Below are 20700 nucleotides of genomic sequence, written 5' to 3'. Positions count from 1 at the left end.
CCATATTGGCAATCTTTCAGCCACATGGTGGCGAGACCATGAATCAAATGCCGTCAAGGTATTGTAAGGTACGCTGTACTGACTACATCTTTGATGGCAAGGTACCGGCATACTCTGATGCCCCGTCAGCTTTTTTCCTTCATAATTACATATAGGCGACGTTTTCTGAGAACGTTGCTTAAGTAATATATCTCTACTATCATAGATTCAAAATAAAACCTGTGTTTGGAGTAAGAAAAACTTCTTGTGCAACTCTTTCAAATGTCTATCTGATGAATCTTACTTTTTTAGCTGTCTTTCGCAAAATATCTAAACAATAATAATTTCAAGATTTTTCAAAGTATTTGAATGTAGTTAAATCAAGGAAGACGATTCATTAACATTTTAGGTAAAAGGACAGTCATCATCGGTATGAATTTTACAAAGATGTATGGTACGGTTACGTTGATAAGAAACTTGCTTTAGATTTGCAGTCCTAATAAAGTTTTGTAGTTTGATTTGTATTACTCCAATGGCTTTACACGATTTTTCACATGTAAGGATAACACGTCAGTATTCCTCAATCTCCAAACACATAGGAAGAAATGGTCCATACAAACAAAAATCTAAACTTTACTCAGCGACATTGAGACCTATTTTACTTACGGCTCTGTTCAAGCTGAGATTCCCCGATTGTCATTTCTAAACCTCCGTGCTGCTCGTACGCAAATGCAGCTGTTTTGTATTACTTTATTTTCTAGAGCCTGCTCTTCTATTTACTTAATTCTGGCAAACTTTGGCATATCAAATGCTTGATGGAGATAATACGGATACTATTTCCTGTTTGCCACCCAAAACACGCATCATTTGATAGGAGACGAAATTTTATCTGTGAACAGGGAAGAACAACCGTTAAAAGGTATCCGAAACAATGCCGCGCAGGTAATTTGATAGACACATCAGACATTGGGTGAAAGCTGTACAATTTGGCTACACCAAGGTTCGAACCTATGAAAAGTTAGTCAAAAAAACGACACAAGAATCTAAAGTTGCTATACCGCATTTGTTACCTGTGGCCAAATGTCAGGTATCACACTGTATAACTTTGACTTAATTCAAATCATTCCACGGAGCCAAGTGCTTGGTCTTTCGTCTGTATGGTATAGAGAAACCATGTGCTGAAGAAAGTTTAAAATGTTTTGAGAAGTCTGAGCTTGGGGTTTAACGTCGTACTTAAAAATTTTCAGTCGTAAGCATTATGACGAGCAGCGGGGCCTCCGTGAATCAGTAGGTTAAAGCGCTAGAACCCAAAGGCCTCTGTCAAACGTATGTGGGAAGGTCTGACAACAACCTGTGGATGGTCGTGGGTTTCCGCCGGGATCTGCCTCGTTTTCCTTCCATTATAATGCTAAAAGTGAAATATTCTTGATTACAACGTAAAACACCAGTACTGCTGCCACTGAAGAATATCATGCCGAAGACGCCAGACATGACACCCCACCTAGTCACATTATACTGATAACGGGTGTAATTTTACTCCGTGGAGTCCTAAATATTACGGCTTGCTTTCAAACAGTATTTACTTTTAAGCTATAAAAACGTTCAGTAAAAATCAGTCGTTACCTTTACTCATGCGGTTTTTATGTCTTAATAACAAGACATTTAACGGAAAAGATCTCGGAAAATCGAGTGAGTGTTTGGGGTTTAACGTCGTACTCAACAATTTTTCAGTCATATGACGACGAAGGAATCCTTAGGGTGCATGTACGTGTAATGTGCCTCCTTGTTGCAGAACAGATTTCCATCGCTCCTTTTATTTAGCGCTGCTTCACTGAGACCACTTACCGAAGGCAAATAAACCGCCCCGCCTAAGCCATTATAATGATACGGGTCAACCAGTCGTTGCACTATCCCCTTCATGCTGAACACCAAGTCTTAGGTGTGACTCGATCAAGGATTGATTCTGGATCTACCGGTCCCGAAGCGGATGCTCTACCAACTGTGCTATCCGGGCCGGTGGGAAAATCGAAGTAGGCATCACTAATTTAACCACTTAAAACCATGCACAAATATACTTTTATTTATTTTCTAGATTTTTGTGAAAAGAGTTAAAGGTTTTCAGATTTTGAGTTCTAAGGTGGGTCTTATGAACCATACTATCAGAGTTTAAGAACTCTAACGTCACATGAAGTTTTTATAATTCTAATCACGACACTGAATGTTGGAATGTCTACCCATGAGTAAAACATTACTGAAATAATGTTCCCATAAATTGCTTTCTTCTGGTGAAAATCGGGGGGGGGGGGGGGGGGCGTTTATGTGACGCCACTATTTGTAAACACCTGAGTATGGCATATAAAGCCACCGTAGTATTCAAATATTTGAATGCCATTCAGCACTCTTAAAAAAAATGAGCGTTTCTTAGCTTGGGGTTTGTGGTCAATTCGGACATTTTGCCGAGCATGTCACAGTGGTGCCATTAAATGCATTTTAACCCCCTCCCCCCCCCCCTCCCCCACCACCATTAAATTTTCAAGAAACTTCCCCTGTGTAAAATTGAGAGAATGTATTTCCCGTTTAAACCACGCCTCTGTCGTTGAAGGAGGAAATTATAACTGTTTACAGGGAAGAACAACACTTTCTGTTTGTCGTGATAAGAGTTATCGGTTCGGAATTTTGAAATCCAGGAAATTTGTGGTATGTATTTCTGACGGGAAGTTAAACAAAAACTCCTCTGTGTCAGAAAGTACTAATGATATTTATTTATTTATTTTAAATTTGTTTATTTTTTTCATTGGAGGTTTTACGCCGTACTCAGGAATATATTTTATTTATATGTCGTAGGCAAGCATTATAGTGTGAGAAAACCGGACAGAGCTCAGGGAAAACCCACGACCATCCACAAGTTGCTGACAGGTCTTCTCACGTACAACCGGACACGAAACCTTGAACTCACAGCTGGCGATCGCATTTGTGAGCCTCGTGGATGCCCTCCTCTATCCCCCCATCGCCCCCCCCCCCCCCCCCGAACACACAACCCACAACTTTTCTATTGGGACAGGCAAATGCTGACTTAAATTGTCTCCCAACTCTTACTTTTTGTTCATTTACTTAACCCTTCTTTCAGATTAGTTTTCACGGTTTTGGTTGTCTTTAAGCTAATTGCATGTAGTATCTTGTTCCGCATTCCTAGCCCTATTGCAGTTATAATCGTTATTTTGATTGGTCCGTGTATCTTTCATTCCTCAAATCGGCCAATCACTACTTGGCGCCGATATTTGGCGATCCCATATCGGGGGATGTCTTTCACATGCATGTTCATTGCAATCATGAAGCACCCCAGACGTGGACGTGTTTGTGTTACTGAATCGTCATCCGAATCTTCACAAGAAAACTGGCTGATGACTAAATTCCAATTAACCGTTACAACTCTGTAGACTCAGACTGTTTCGTTTGTTCAATCAACCTTCGTTAAGTTAAACTGTCAGTTCTTTTTTAAAAGTGCACGGCGTGTAATCAGGGCACCTGAAAAAAATGAAAACTACTGCTCTCGTTTAATAAATTTCATATCGACGGTCACTCATTACATATCCTCTATATGTTTTTTTTTAGTTTTTCTGACCATGTTAATTTCAACCATTTATAATACTGGGTTTACGGTGACCTATTGGGACCATAATACACCTCAAGAGAGAAACCACGGCGTTACGGATCGGCGTTACGTGTGCATCCATGCCGCGCGTAGTAAAACAGGGGGGATAAGTGAGGTAATCAGGGGCGTTAAGTGAGGGTAATGGCGGGAAAAAACAGCACAGGAGATCTGTAGGAAACAAGGTTTATAAATTTAAACTAAAATTTACCTCCTTTGAGTCTACATGAAGTCAGTCCTTGAAGTGGGCCGAGGTCCAAAATTTACCGATGTTCTGTTGTCATGGAGAACAGCGTGGGGAAAATTTGTGCAGAACATGATCGTGAAGCTCGAACCAAGCTCAAGGACAAAAATGAAACGCAACAACAACAACAGCCGTCAAATGTGACGGCCAAGGACCCCAAAGTGTATAATGGTGAAGAAATTGAGCTGGCTTATGCCATGGCTGGATTTAAGCCTTTTGGTGTCAACCAGGTACAACTACTGTGTATAATGTGTAAAACAAGACTAAACTTAGTGCAATTAAATTAAACGTTGAGGTCTATTCTCAACTATTTCTGATATTTACCTGCCTCAACGTTTATTGGCTGAATTCAAAAGCCCGGTAGGTTAGTTCCATAAGGCACTTTGCGGAACGAAGTTGGCCATTAAATCGAGTCCAAAACGGCGGCACAAGCAGATTTCTGGTGTTGAATGAGAATTAAGAGATGGGTCATTTCGATCACTTGCAGAGTAGATTTTGTGAAGGCTAAACTAAGTTAATTTAGATTAGAAAATTATGATAGTTGATTATGTGCTGCATAGATTTTAAAATTCTGACATTCATTATAACACAGAGTCCATCACAACCTCTCAAGAAACATGGCATGGACTAACTCCCATCTCCTTCCCACTTCTGGCAATATAACTAACCTCCTCTGCTCATTTCTATTTAATTTTCTGGTGGAATCTTGAATACTGTCCTTGTATTTTACTATCATCAACAATGAAACTAAATAAATTGCTGCTTTGTGGTCACATGGACTGCTAGAAGGTGTAGGGGTTCACAGCAGGTTTAAAGTATGACATGTAAATGCAAATTTCGCATTGAGATCTTCTCCATCTGTCTGTTTTTCTGTCTCTTTGCCTGTCTGTCTCTCCATCTACCTCTCTCTCTCTCCGTCTCTCTATCTCACTGTGTGTAAGTCCCCTACACTTTTGATTGGATTTGCATGAAACTTTGTACATGCAGGCATGACAGAGACCATATAAGGATGTAAATTTGTTTGGGTTGTGCTGCATCAATTATTTCCAGAGTAATTGCCCTTTCTACATAAAAATGAGTGAGTGGGTGTTTGGGGTTTATGTCATACTTAACAGTTTTTCAGTAATGTGCCTCCTTGTTGTGGGATGGATTTCCACCGCTCTTATCTAGTGCTGCTTCACTGAGACGCCTTACCGAAGGCAAGTAAGGCGCCCCGCCCAGGCCATTATACTGGTACAGGTCAACCAAGCGAGGAAGGTGCAACCTCCCCTTTAAAACTTTTATTTAGTCTTTAGCTGTTTGTGGTGCGTTGCATCAATTGTTTCCAAAGTTATTGCCCTTTAATAGTAGAATGGGGATAGATAGTAAGTCCTTGTCAACACATCTCTCGCTTCCTTCTGATTACTCTGGGTTTTTTCATCACTGAATCACTCACTTTCTTTCTTTCTTGATTGACAGCTGTCATTTAAAGAGGGACAAGAAGTACGCATCCTGTTAAAACAGGACTGTAACTGGTGGTGGGCAGAGCTTGATGGTTGGCAAGGCTATGTCCCTGCAAATCATTTCACTCGTCGGACCTCTAAACAGTTTGTGTGGCAAGATGACGAGTACTTTGGAAATTACAGCCACTTGGTGAGTAAAGTCCTTCCCACAATTTTGACCATATTGGCCCTGTTAGACTGTATTGGCAATGTTAGACCATATAGCCCAGTTGGACTATTTTGGCTGTGTTAGACCATGTTGACCGAGTTAGACCATATTGCCTCAGTGGTATTGGCCAAATGTGCCAACTTGCTCATTTACAGACCAACAAGGTCTGTGGTGTGCAAAGGGTACTGCAATTGCCTTTGTCCATAATTATGGAAATGAAACATTTTTAAAGGTGGCAACAAAGATTATGTATCAAAGGGAATGAAGATACATACATGTAGCCCCAGAAAAAATTTTAAGTTGTTTTTTTTTTGTTTTTTTTCCCCCAATATTTTATGCATAATTCGCGACAGTGGTCGAACATATTCAGAAATGATGTCATCGATGAACATACTGGGTACACAAGACCAGCATACTGCCCCCATTTGTGTGACAGCCGTCAACGCTGAGACATACTTAATGTCTGTACTGATCTCTGAGGCCTTGTAAACTGTAATTTAAAGCCATTTTATCTCCCCAAGAAGAAATTGGAGAAGATTTTTTGTACCTATATTTTAGGCCAGTTTGGAAACTCTTTAAGAAATAAATTTCAAGTGTTTCAAGAGATAAGACTTTAAACTCCGAAGTAAATAAATTAATACCCTTAAATGGCAAAGTTACCTACAAGCCTTTCACCAAGGTGGTCGCTGTGAGTTCAAGTACACCTCATGCTGGCTTCCTCTCCGGCCATATACGGGAAGGTCTGTCAGCAACCTGCGGATGGTCATGGATTTCCCCTGGGCTCTGCTTCATTTCCACCCTCCGTAATACTGGCTGCTGTCGTATAAGTGAAATATTCTTGAGTACGGCGTAAAACACCAATCAAATAAATAAATAAATGGCAAGGATTAATGACCTTGATAAGGTCACAAGTATGGATAAACCCCATGTACATATACACTAAGCAGTCTTTTTCAATTTTTGTACGTAAATCATTGTTTTATTTACTTATTTAAAGGTGAAATGTCAGGATTCCTTCGTTGATAAAAGTGATGTCTCATCTCACTGCCTGGAGTTAGATGTAACTTGTTGTTGCACACCCCGACGCCATGACGTCAAAAAGAAACATTTTGTTTTATGATCATCCAATCCAAGTTAAGCAGAATGACGTAACAATACAAGTTCAGTCAACTGTAACATTTCTTACGTCACGTAATAAGACAGGACATCATGCTGTATACAGAAGCCTGTGAAGGTCTACAGCTAAAAACATTGCTTGAACTTGTTCAGTTACACAAAATCACGACATTGTCAAAATATAAACTATGAGTAGAATATTGTACAGTGAAGGTTGAATATTATAAATATTTTTCTCATGGAAAATGGAATAATTACCCATTTAGGGTTAGGGTTAGGGTTAGGGTTCAACCTTCATTGTGCTCTGTGTATCTGATTTTCATTTCTTTTCAGAAACTTCACCAGGAAATGCTGAGCGATCGTCCCAGGACTGAGGCCTATTTACAAGCTGTTCAAATGAATGAACCTTTCTTGAGAGATAAAGTAAGCATCTAATGCGTAGTAGGTGAGAACTGACAAATGTTTTCTGCACTTGGTGAGACCAGCTTCGTGCTTTTGGAAGAACTAGGGTCAGTCAAGAAGGAATTGAAGGAATGAAGAGAAAACTTCGTGTTGATTGGTCACTATTGATGTCAATGACCCCTGGTTGGTTATGCCATCTCAGTTCACAGGAGGTCACTGAGACCAGCCTCCTACTTTCAGAGGAACTAAGGCCCGTCAAGAGGGAATTCTTTTTTTTTTTTTAAACTAATGAAAAATTTATTTATTTATATGATTGGTCTCTTACGCCGTTCTCACGAATATTTCACTTTTACGATGGCAGCCAGCTTTATGGTGGGAGGAAACCGGGCAGAGCCTGAGGGAAACTCATGACCATCTGCAGGTTGCTGCCAGAGAAAACTTTATGTTGTTTGGTCACTAATGATGTCAATGACCCCTGGTTGTTTATGTCAGCTCAGTTCACAGGAGGTCACTGAACTCGCCAGGGACAGGATGTGTGTCAGGTCGTTGTTAGTGAAGCGATATACAGTCGATTTGATTTTCGTAAGATAATGTGGAAGGTCTGCCAGTAACCTGCGGATGGTTGTGGGTTTCCCCCGTGCTCTGCTCGGTTTCCTCTCACCATAATGCTGGCCGCCGTCGTATAAATGAAATATTCTTGAGTACGGCGTAAAACACCAATCAAATAAATAAATAAGTAATCAGATAAGCCTGAGCTCAGAGCCTCATGAACCTATGGAAAAACTTATGCATTACACACAAGAATATAGTACAAAAAACACATCTAATAAAATTGTGCTATATCTTTTTCTTATTTTTTATTGTTTCAAAGGTTATACTGGATGTGGGATGTGGAACAGGAGTGCTCAGTATGTTTTGTGCCAAATATGGAAATTGTAAAAAAGTAAGTCTGTCTGCATGTGTGTTTTTTATTCTAATTTTTTCTTTTTTTGGAGCAGGTATGCAATCGCTGAGAGTTCAACTCCAGTTTGTACTGACTGCCGCTTGGGCCATAGTGAGACGTGGGATGGCCTTTCCAGCAACTTGCGGGTTGTTTGTGGGCTTTCCCTGAGATCTGCTCAGTTTCCTCCCACCATAATGCTGGCCGCCATCTGAGAAGTGAAATATTCTAGAGTACGGCATAAAATACCAATCAAAAAAGAAAAAATTGAATTCTTTACGTTTGAGAGCTCTGTCACGAGATTGTTTGACAAACAACGCTTCAGTTGTTCTTCCTGACAAAAGATAAATTATTGAATAGATGAGTCGATTACCTTAATTCTTTTAAAATTTGGAACAGATCTTAGTAGAGTTGAAAGTAGAATATTACATTTCTTTTCTGGCCTTTTGGAAAAGTAAAGATATGAGTATGTTGTTCATTAGGTGGTCTAACCCTGTGAGAAAAGAAACTCAATATTCTTGCTAGAATTACATGCATATTGGCTAAAATGTGCAGACCAGGTGTACCAATATTTAGAAGAAATAGGGTAGTCAAAAAACAGAGAAATGCATTATTATAGAAACACGTTCTTTTTTTTTTCTTTTTTTTTCAGGTATATGCAGTTGAAGCCAGCGATTTTGCTCATTATACAGCTGAGTTGGTGAAGATCAATGGACTGGATGAGAAAATAGCTGTGATAAATGATTATGTGGAGCAGATACAGATAGAAGACAAAGTCGATGTGATCATATCAGAGTGGATGGGGACATTTTTACTGGTAAATTCCTGTGATAGATTGCTATTTACAGACAGCATTGTAACGCTGGACAGTAAAAAGAGTGTTAAAATTTCAGGATTGATGAAGGCATCTTAATTGTAACTGCCAACTTTTTACTGGAAAGAAGCAATTTTACAAGTGCAAATTCGTGATAGCTGCGACCTAGTAGATAACCAAAGAAAGTCTTCTAATCATGTGTGCTATTATGAGCAGTGGTTTTCTTTAAAGGGGCACACCGCCGACGTAGGAAAAATTGATCTGTTATTTTAAACATGATCTACATAAAGTTGATACCTCCAGGTGTCTACTGACACGTATCTGTCTTTGAGTGAACGGTCAGTTCAGTTTAATCTGGGGTTTCCCTTTGACCATCAACTCGCTCAAGTCGCTGTGCTTAGGAAGACTGATTTTTAAGTCAGTTACCTCCCCTTGTTGTCTAGACGACAGCAGATGTTCAGCGAACTTGAAATGTTAGACACGCTTTTGTGTTGTAATTATGTGGTCTACCATGCAACTTCAGTTCTGCTGTACAGATCATTGGGAATTACAAATATTTTATAAAATATTATTGATAAAAAGCAAGATCATATTTGGTTTACTAGACTTATAATTTGCTTTCAAATTATCATATTGTTAAAATGTTTACATGTGGGAATCTTTGTGCTCTCTCATTTGCATGTTATCTCGCCTGGCAGACAGTTTAGACCGGTGATGGATTTCCCCGTATGATTCTCGGGGAATTATAGCCCCAGGAGATTTAGTTAGGAGTCAGATGCAACTCATATTTGTGTTAAGATGAACCAACATAAAAATTCTGAATTTCTTTCAGTGGTATGTTCCAAGACAGTTAAAACAGTACATTGAAACAAATTCATGGCGAATGGACAGTAAAAAGAGTGTTAAAATTTCAGGATTGATGAAAACATCTTAATTGTAACTGCCAACTTTTTAACTGGAAAGAAGCAGTTTTACAAGTGCAAATTCGTGATAGCTGCGACCTAGTAGATAACCAAAGAGAGTCTTGTAATTATGTGTCATATTGTTAAAATGTTTACATGTGGGAATCTTTGTGCTCTCTCATTTGCATGTTATCTCGCCTGGCAGACAGTTTAGACCGGTGATGGATTATATTCTCGAAAAATATTCGCTATTTTTCGAGATATGTGAGTTTGACAAGGTTCCATATTGTACTTTAGATCACCATTTTTTTTTTCCAGTTAGCCATGAACAAACTGGGCATTTATTGTCCATTCGCCATGAATTTTAGATAAACATATAACTTGTCTTCCTTTGTTTGTCTGTAGTTTGAGATGATGTTAGAGTCTGTGATCATTGCCCGAGATAAGTTCTTGCGATCTGATGGAGTAGTGCTACCCTCCATGGCTACACTTTACCTTGTGCCATGCTCAGCAGATAGCCATTACAAAGAGACATACCAATTTTGGGACAAATTATACGGGCTGGACTTCTCGTTATTGAGGTACGTAAATGTTTTCTGTGGATCAAAAAATTTCTTTAAATTTATTTTTTAGTTCTCTAGTAATAACAGAGGAAACTATATTTGTTAATTTGATTGGTGTTTTGCGCTGTGCTCAAGAATATTTCATTTATACGAAGACAGTCAGCATTATGGTGGGATGACACTGAGTAGAGCCCGGGGGAAAACTACAGATTTTCTCCTCATTTACCTGTAGATGTACTGAATTGAAATGGAGTACATGCTTTCACCATGACAAGCTACAGCTTTTGTTCAAGTTTTTCGACAAAACTGTGGTAATTTTGGTACTGTATTTTGTCTGTTAGTGTTTTAGTGAATTTATGGAAATCAGCTTTCTAAATATCAGTCTTCAAACAGGACACCACTGAATCTTCAAAATTGTTGCCCATTTTTCGAACATCCCTTTACCTGATGTGCAACTTTCAGTGTTGACCTTTCAGACAAGGCTTGTAAGGTATGCTTGTTAAGCCAGTGAAGGTGTGTGTTGAAAATCCAGCTCTGGCTTTGTGTGGAAGAGTCTCATAAGTACCATTGTTGTATAAGTGAAAGCTTCTTGGGTACGCCAGTTAAAACCAATCAAACAAATAAATTAAAGTATTTCATTGATCACTAAAGAAATTAATGAATTCGATAACATTAATATTTCAAAACTGCCTTGGACAGGGGATTTACTATTCCCGACATCTCACTGTTTGTGGGTCGTCGTCATATGACTGAAAAATTGTTAAGTGTGATGTTAAACCCTAAGAACTCACTCACACACTCACTGGTTGTGGGACTGTTTGAACCACTAAGATTTGATGAAGACCATCAATATCTGTATGTCACGAGTGGGTAATTTTGTCAGTAACTTACCAAATGTTGGTGGTTTACACCAGCCACTCTCGTTTTCTCCACCCATAAAAACCTGCCTGCCATGCATAAAGCAAAGGACACACAAGACACATTTTTCAATCATACAGGCGTATTTTGTGAAATTCGAAGTATCTGCCCAGTGTGTCCAGGTGTTTGACGGGGTATTTCGCAGGCGATCTTTTCCTTCTCCATAATTCTCTTGTTTCGAACATGTCAGACACTAGGGAAGAAATATGCCGGCGATTTCACTCTGTCCACATTATGTGTCCGCTTCAGAGCAATCGAGATGATCAAGCTGGCCAATCAAACAACACAGAAAATTGTGTTGACCTTTGACATTTTGTTTGTATCAGATGGTTTACTAGGTCACATGACATAACCTACTGACCACAATCAATGGAAAAATCCACTTAATGTATCTGCAACTGTGCTGCGAATATTGTGATTGTATTTCGCAGGCAATTAAGTTTGTCCCTACAAGCTCAAAAATCTGCCTCACCAATGCAGTCGCTGTGAGTTCGAGTCCAGCTCATGCTGGCTTCCTCTCCGGCCGTAAGTGGGAAGGTCTGCAGCAACCTGCGGATGGTCGTGGGTTTCCCCTGGGCTCTGCCTGGTTTCCCACCATAATGCTGGCCGCTGTCGTATAAGTGAAATATTCTTGAGTACGGTGTAAAACACCAATCAAATAAATAAATAAACAAAAATCTGCCTAGTGTGTCTCGGGCTGAAGTAAACAGTAACAGTAAACAAGCCTGGCTATAACACCAATCAATCAACCATTTGATTATTATTGACAGGAGATTGGCTGTTGAAGAATATTACGAAAGGCCCATCTCAGATTATATTCTAGGCTCCAATGACTGCCTGGCAGATGCAGTTGCCATTTTAAACATCTCCATGGCAACAGTAACTGTTGGTGACCTGGAAATGATGGAAGAAAGATTTGAATTCAAGATCCTCAAGTCTGGAACAATGCATGGGTTTTGTTCCTGGTTTGAGGTAGAGTTCCCTCCCTTGGCACATGGAGTAGCAAGGCTGAATTTGAGTACTGGACCATATAGCAGGTTAGTCTTTATTTAATTTCTATCTTTAACCTGACAGAAGGTAAAATAGTCTTTAGATCAGTTTAAAATTTAAAAGTTCAATCAGATCAGACATTCAGATTTGTACCCTTAATCTTCAGCATTTTCGACCACCTGTGCAACCAAAATTTTGAAATACTCTGAGAGAACAATGGAGTGTAGAGAAATAATGTGCACAGTTTTGTATTTTAATAATCACAAACAGATCATACTTAGCATGATTTTCATAATAATTGTGTGCATAAATTCCAGTGGAAAAAGTGCCTTATTGGTTGAAAAGGTTGAAGATTTACAGTATTTGTTCAGCAATGCTTTATGTTGTGTTATGTTTTATATCTTTGTTTGGAGTTTTGTCCGTTTGTTAACCATTTTCTGCAATGGGGTGCATTTCTTTCTAATCAACTTCTTCTACACTAAACAAGGGAAGCTACTGAAGCTTGCAGGTTTTGTGGTAGACATTTCAGAATATGCAAGTTATTTTCAATTTGTACCCTAAATCATTTCTTCATCATTTTTACTGATACTGGATTTTAACACCTACTATAGTGGGGTGGTTAATTTTCCTCATATTTTCTGTTCAAATTTTGAAAGTCTTGAATTATTGTCATCAAAATCATAATTTTTTTTCCACATATCTGTGGCAACTCTGCCCACTGAATGAAGTCCCAGTTTGAGATTTACCTTTAACCATTTGCATTCCACACCAATCACACACTCCACCTGAATCTGTGTAATGTAATCAGATTTGTTTTGAAGTTTGAAGAAACCAAACTTTATGTTCCATCGTGTACACATATGTAACAAGCCTCTACAAGGCACTATTCTGAAGGCACTATTCTGTGTTGAGTGATAAAATCATACTTACGCTATGAAGCTCTGAAACTGGCCAATCCAGCCAATGTAGCTTTGCCTCCATAATCAAATTAAAAGTGTGAATAAATTGCACAAAAAGGTTGAGGATCTAGGGTAATAGGATAGAAGAGTTGATAACATTTTCCTGATCAGTTTTTAGGTACTCTAAGGCGTTGATACTAGAACCCCTGATTAGCAGATTTCACATGTGAGGGGTTCTAATATCATTGATCCTTAATCTTGTGCCATTGAAAGATCTGTGCCTGTAGCAGTTGTTAAGAATTCATTTTACATGTAGCTACCTTTAACCATTAATATACACACCACCCAACCCACAAACCACACATCACACATCCTCTACACACCTAACACCTCAGCGACACACACATCCCTCAAACACCACACCCCACACACCCTCACGCCCACCCAACACACACACCCCAAATCCTCACACATACGCCACAACCTTCACACCCCACCCAACACACCCCCTTCCACACATACCACACACACCCCTCACACGTGCCCCAACCCTCACACCCACCCCACACACCCACCCCACACCCAACCTCACACACACACCCCACACCCCCCACACACCCCTACTCTCACCTCACCCCCCCCCCCCCCCCATCACACACACACACACCACTCCACGCACTCCCAACCCTCACACACCCTATGTTGAATTGTGGCTTGCTACACTGTCTTCAGGTGCATGTTTTCTCGTACCCATTTACCACTAGCCACAAATGGGACCTTTCTGAATAGTCGTACAGCAGTTCAATAAACTACAGCGAGTCAAGCGCAGCGCTTTCCTCATTGTCAGTCAATAGTGTGATGAATGGAGCCTAACATGTCAAAGCCCCAGGGCTAGTTACGTTGCGTGGCAGTTCTGTGACACTTGACACAGGCCTCTAGCGAGAAATTATTTGTTTCTCACGACTCCAGGGGTATCTCGTAATATTACTGTATTTTACCTAAAGTTTAGCAGTGTTCAAGTACTACATTTTGCGTGATTCTTAGTGATTCATTCACATTATGAAGTTTGATTAATAATGTCACAAAAACTTGTGTGCTGGCATCAGACAGTGAAAGAGAGTATGGCATAAGACACCAATCAAATGAATAAATAAATAAATGTACAGTGTATTTTGATAGCTCTGACCAATAACTAGCATGTATTACCTCCAGGATAGTAGTGTATCAAGTCAATATATCTTTGGTGACCTAATTTCTCAACCATTTTGCATGTGAAAGGTCAACTTCCAGCGCAATTAATATACATTTTGGATTAGATTTTGGAGACAAAACTAAACATTGGTTGCTGGGCTTCACAAAAAGTAAAATGTAAATCAGAAAATTAAAAAAATTTTTTTTTAAAATAAAATCAGTCAACACAGAATAATGCGTTAAGAATATGATTGAATAAACACCATGCAAACATGCGAAAAGGTTGAAGGATTACAGTAATGCATAAAAGACTGATGAAATAAAGTTCAGGAATAAATGTGATCTGTTCACAAGAATATTGGTATTGATGAGGAACTATTGATGAAGTTTCTCTCAACTGACTAATGCGCCCCTGGAGTCTCTCTGTTGTTACCTGGTCAATGAGTAATGCTGCACTCTGTCCAGCTTTAAAGTGAAGCACCTTGTCACCATGACGACTGATAATAGCCAGGTAAACTGGCCAGCTACAGATAGGTCACACAGAGGGTCAAGAGGGGTGATTTCATATACGTGGGCGTTGCTTTTATTTTTTGGGGGGACAGTAGCTTGTGTTACTTGACGTTTACATCGGAACTACTTTCTTACTAGGAGAGGTCGGAATTTAATGGCAATAATGGTGAAAGCTATGATGAATCCAGCAGAAATAAAACACCTACATGGAGTTGACTTGATACTTCAGATGCTGTCTGAGGCCTTTGTGCACTGGTAGCTTGTCACGGAGTTACCAGATCACAAGATTGTGACTTTATCAGGTATATGTACATGTCAAAGGTTGATGGTTTTATTCTCCAGGGTCTGTGGTTTTTTTTCCATTCATCATAGATTAAGTGAAAATTTTTTGTATATTCTGTGCAATCAGTACCAATAAAACGTATAAAGACATGCATATTGTGACTGAAGTGTGAATGTAGTCAGATGTTGTCAGAAACAGATATGTTAAGTAGATGTAGTAACACTCTTAATTCAACAAATTATAAGGTATGCATGGCTTGTTTATATTCAGATATCAAACCCTTAACAAAAAAAGGATTGTCGATCTTTTTCCTTGGGTTTTTTTTTTATTGCTGTTTACGCTGTACTCAAGAAAATTTGGGGACCACAACTATCCACACGACTATGCTGTCAGATCTTCTCACGTACAGCCAGAGAGCTTGTCCATGATGTCTACAGTGCTGGTCGAGTGCTGTCATTAAGTGACAGTCAAACGAATAAATTGAAAACAAAAAATAGTCCAACCAGAATGAATAGGGTTCTTTCTTGTGGCATGCACAGTTAAATGAAGTAGTAAGGAGATGCCAAGGTAAATTTCATAATGGGCCACAGGTGCATTTCTCACTTCATATTATTTAGTGTGTACAGCTTTCATCTATACTTGCCCTAGATCTGGCGTTCTTCTGAGATGACCTAGATGTGTTGACTCCTTAGTTTTCTCACATCAGTGTATCATCATACATGTTCAGGGGCCTGCTGAAATTTCCCTTTTATCGATGAAAAAGTACAAACCATTAAGGTCCAGGGTACACCTTTTGTACCCTGGAGACTGAACTGTGTAAATGTATCGCCCATGGTGGTTCTTGAGGGGATCTTATACCTCTGAATCAAACTCAGGACTGCTTGCTGAGACGGAGAACTATCCATAGTACAAAGGGAAGTTTCTGATAGGCAAGCCTGGGTGCAGAAGCTTCCCTAAGTCTCTGTTTTCCTGCTTTAAACACAACGGAATGGAATAAGACTGCACCTGGAAATAAGGGGTAATATGTTATTTGCGCCCTCCCCACACCCACCCCCCATCCCCTACCCTTTAGTGAATAAGGTATCTTGAAAACTGAGAAATTTGAAGCACACTTTCTTACTACTATCTCCTTGACCTTATTACTGATTAGTATTCATAGTTTTACAGCTATGTCACAGCTGCTCTTAACCAATCATCAGCACGCGTTTTGGTCATGTGACTAGAGTAGTGGGGGTGAAAACAAAGGGAATTTAACCCAGGTGAGATAAGCACTAAAGATGATTGTAGTATTGAAAAAAATGAGAAAGATAAGTTTTAGAAAAGAAATTCTTTTAGAAAAGATCTAGCCTTCAGATATGATAGTTTCATCATATTACAGGATAAGATGTCGTGTAGTACCGGTACTTTAAACTTTAGTAATCAGCAAAAATTAGCATTTCGCCCATTTAGCCTCCATGTTATTTATCATTTCCTGCTCATTGCGAGGAACCTAGAAGCTCAAAACTACATGTATGAACATGTACGGACTTGTTTTCTACCCAGAAAAGAGCTATTACATGTTCAGATTGTGAAGTGGGCTTTGTGTATCATGTACGGCTTTGTGAAGTTTCCCAGGTTGTTTCCTGACTTTCTGAAGTCTGACCTGTAAAAATAGCTCTTGTGAAGGAGAATGTGGTGGGGGGAGGGGGGTGGTATTTTAAAAAAAAATTTCAACACCATTGAATGAAGTCGAGCTGTATGGAAAAATATTTGTGCTAAATATTGTAGAGCAGATACAGGTATAGATACATTTTCTAATTGTAAGCTGGACTTTTAAGTACACTTGTACTCAGACTCACAAGGTTATAAGCTAACTTCATAAGTACAGTATTGAACAATTAACTGGCCACAGTGGACTATTTTATCTCACTACATGTAGGTGTATGTAAATTTAGACATGGTTTTTATAAACATTATGCAGATTCAAGTAGGTGTCAAGTTTTTGTACAAAGTTGATAGATTGAATACTGTTGAACAGGGTTCATAGATCCAAGTGAACCAACGGGTTTAAATATGCTAAAAAAAAAAAAAAAAAAATTTTTATACCTTTATCAAATCTCTTATGCCAAACTAGCTGATTCATCCCACTTATATACTTCCTTAAGATACAAAACAAGTAAGAGAACAAATACCATATTAGTGGTACCCACGTTGAGTTTTCCAACAAAAAGTTTGACTGTGCCGACTGAAATTTATTTATCCCACAAGATATATTTTCAACAAAAAACTTTTATGCACACTCCTGCTCAAGGCACGTAGAGGTCAGATCGCACGATGTCCACGATGTCCACGAGTTCTCCTTCAGAGAGTTATGTTTTATAGATCCAGTCAGAAGTGCATGTGTATCTTAGTGATGTACTGAGGTTCCATAGGGTACATTTCAGCAGTTGAATATTATTTTAGCCACATTATATATATTCAAATCCGTTCAATAAGAAAGTCATTATTAAATGAGAAGATAAACAAAGGTATAAACTATAGCTCAATTTAAAATATTCGTGTTTAAAATTAACAGTGAGTTTGTTTTATAAATCCAGCCTTGAGGTTATTGTGGTGTAAGGAGGCTCCATAGGATGCCCATCAGCAGTTGAATTTTTAGTCCATATTATGTATACCCATGTTGTATTAGGAGAGGCATTATTATAGGGGGAAAAAAAGAAGAGTATCATTTATGCCTCAATCTGAATTATCTGCGTTTAAAAAAAAAGCAAGTTGTTCCATAAATCAAGTCAGATCTCCATGTGTACTTTTATTTATTTGATTGGTGTTTTTATGCTGTACCCAAGAATGTTTCACTTATACCACGGCGACCAGCATTATGGTGGGAGGAAACAGGACAGAGCTGAGTTGCTGGCAGGCCTTCCCACATAGGACCAGAGAGGAATCCAACATGAGCTGGACTTGAACTCACAGCGATTGCATTGGTGGGAGACTTCTTGGTCTTTGTGCCATGCTACCATGCTTGCTTACTCCCTCAGCCAGAGACCCCGTGCCCCCCCCCCCCCCCCACGTGTACTTTTATACCGACCCAGGGAGTTTCTGTAGGATACCCCTGAACAAATGAATAATGTTACAAATGTGAAAGCAGTTTTGTTGGATTTATCCAAATTACATATATTCAAACCCCTGCCATAAGAATGAAGTCTCCTTAATAATGGTTAGAAGTGGTCTGCACATTTAAGACAACATGTCTGCACATGTTTACCTGGATTGTCACTTTCACGTCCACTAAAGCTACATGTGCAGTGTGTACAGGACAGATTAACCTTTATCACTCTTATCCCACCACTTTGATATCACATCCAGGAGATTGCCCAAAGGTCATACTCAAGCTGGCTTCTAAACTACCCGCCCCACAGATATCTGGCCAATGTGCCAGATTTCACAATATCCATTAGTGACATTGCACAATTCCCAAACATCGGTTTGAACTGCCCATGCCCCCGCCTTCAGGTTCTGAATTTCGCAATAAATATAGTGATCAATTGCCTGTGTGGAGTTTGCACCAGCAGACATTTGAAAAGCTCATGGGTCAACTCAGTTTTACTATACGGGAAGGTCCGTTAGCAACCTGTGGGTGGTCGTGGGTTTTCCCAGGGTTATTCCTGGTTTTCTTCCACCATAATGCTGGCTACAGTCGAAGAAGTGAAATATTCTTGAGTATGGTGTAAAACACCAATCAAATAAATAAATAAATAAACTCATGAACTAACATAAACTACATGATCAATGTCACTTGATCATTTAAGACTGTAATATCAGCATTCACTCTGCCCCTATAACCCTCACGATATAAAAAAATATATATTTAAATCTATTTACTTAATTTTTCCAGTTTTAGGAACAATATTGTTAAAAAATAAATTTTGATAATGAAACTTAGGCATTTCTTGTTTTGTAATGATATACGTAAAAATATCTGTCCAATTTTTCAAGCAGTAATTCGTGTGATTTGTTTGTCTGGTTGATAAATGGAGGCATTCAAGCCATAGGTCATAGGTGAAGTTTGAAAAACTAGTCCAATTGATCTGTGCATAAATTTTGCCTAATTAGTGAATTTCATGAACGTCAGTGGTCATGTCTTTCTGTGCAGCAACTTCAATTACTGTAATACCATTCGTTTCGCATGTTGACAAGGTGGGGTTTTTTTTTTTCAGACATTTGCTGAAGGCATTAATCTGTGCTGACTGATAAAATTGTACTTTTTGTATAGCCCTGAATGTAATGTAATTTTGTCTTCAAAGTGGAATAAAAAAAATGTGCATAAATTGCAAGTTGCTTGTTCATATGCGAAAAGGTTGAGGATAGTGTTAAATTTTGATCAAATTTTGTGCAATCATTGATCATGTTGACAGTTCTTAAAATAATTCAAAGATATTGTTACAAATAAATTTAAATCATACTTCAGGTTTTCAGAATTACTGTTAAACAAACATTTGTCTTATTTTGGCCTGCTTCTCCTGTCTTACAGATCGAATTTAAACTGCTCTTCAAACACTCAGTCCTTTGTTCACATGTCCATACCTGAAACCTGACCGAAGATTAGAGGTCAAATGACAAAGGTCAGGTCACAAGACCTTTGTCATATTTTACCTGTTGTGCATGTTTAGACAAGTTTGTTTGAGTTGTTGCCCTTGGACACTGTTGGTCATAGATAAACAAAATTGTTGAGTCAATCACCTTAAACCCCAGTGGGATTGAATGTTGTGCTTTATGTTACAATTCTTTAGTACATTACTGAGGGATGTATTTTGCTCGAGAAGGTCTGGCAACAACCTGCAGGTGGTCGTGGGTTTCCTCCCACCATAATGCTGGCCACCGGCGTATCAGTGAAATATTCTTGAGTACAGCATAAAACACCAATCAAATAAATAAAGATTTTGCTTGATTCTCATTGATTCGTGCACCTTATAGAGCCACTCAAGAGAGGGGTTTTCTTGTGTGTGTTAATTTCTTGTCAATTAAACTGAAAGATATCACTTTGAGGACTTCATGTGCATTTGAAAGTGAAGTTGTTTTTATAAGCTAATCCTTTGGTGAAATACAATGTTTACTTTCATTGAAGTTAGATCACAGCTCTTTTACAAGGCAAAGACCTTGTGAGGACAAAATATCTGTACCCTGTAGTTGACAGGCCCTTTACCTTTGAGATCATGTGCTTGGGTCTACTCTTGGCTCATTTTCTTTGCTACTTTTGATGTTTGGTACCTGTCACACCACCGCCCCTGCCCTGCAGCCCTGTTTCCCCAGGGCTCGTTTTTCCTCAATTCATAAACCTGAGCACTACCACACAAGTGCACGAATCTTTAGTAGAGCATAAAACACCAACCAAAAGTTTTTATGGGGCTTCATGTCTAGACCTCCTCCTGAATTAATGTGCCTTCAAAATACCAGAGAGCTGGAAAAAACTTGACTAGAGTTACACTTCTCTGGCTTCTCTAGTGCGATTTTTACAAAACAGATCTGCCCATGATGTCAGGGGTTTCAGTAGCCTGTCTTTCGTGTGTTGGTAGAAAATGTTTTAAGCCTCCAGCAGTAAACATGGCGCTAATAAATTTCTCTGCTGCTTGGCAGTTGAATTATTAAGTTGACATGTCTGAGAGGCAATCGT

General features: G+C 39.0%; 1 protein-coding gene across 3 annotated transcripts in view; it reads left to right on the top strand.

Annotated features, from left to right (window-relative positions):
• Positions 1–3801: 3801 nt before the first annotated feature.
• Positions 3802–20700, top strand: part of LOC135464906 (protein arginine N-methyltransferase 2-like) — a 28250-nt gene continuing 11351 nt past the window's right edge. For 2 of the 3 annotated variants that reach the window (XM_064742474.1, XM_064742473.1), the window contains exons 1-7: positions 3802–4102; positions 5331–5504; positions 6972–7061; positions 7912–7983; positions 8633–8797; positions 10102–10277; positions 11948–12214. In XM_064742474.1, the coding sequence (XP_064598544.1) occupies positions 3911–4102; positions 5331–5504; positions 6972–7061; positions 7912–7983; positions 8633–8797; positions 10102–10277; positions 11948–12214 (1136 nt within the window). In that variant the 5' untranslated portion in view covers positions 3802–3910. The remainder of the gene's footprint in view (positions 4103–5330; positions 5505–6971; positions 7062–7911; positions 7984–8632; positions 8798–10101; positions 10278–11947; positions 12215–20700) is intronic. The other variant, XM_064742475.1, reaches the window with a different exon arrangement.

The sequence above is a fragment of the Liolophura sinensis genome, chromosome 4 (genome assembly GCF_032854445.1).
Source record: "Liolophura sinensis isolate JHLJ2023 chromosome 4, CUHK_Ljap_v2, whole genome shotgun sequence".
Taxonomy (NCBI): domain Eukaryota; kingdom Metazoa; phylum Mollusca; class Polyplacophora; order Chitonida; family Chitonidae; genus Liolophura; species Liolophura sinensis.
Note: the sequence above shows the minus strand (reverse complement) of the source record. Positions and strands in the feature narration are given on the sequence as shown.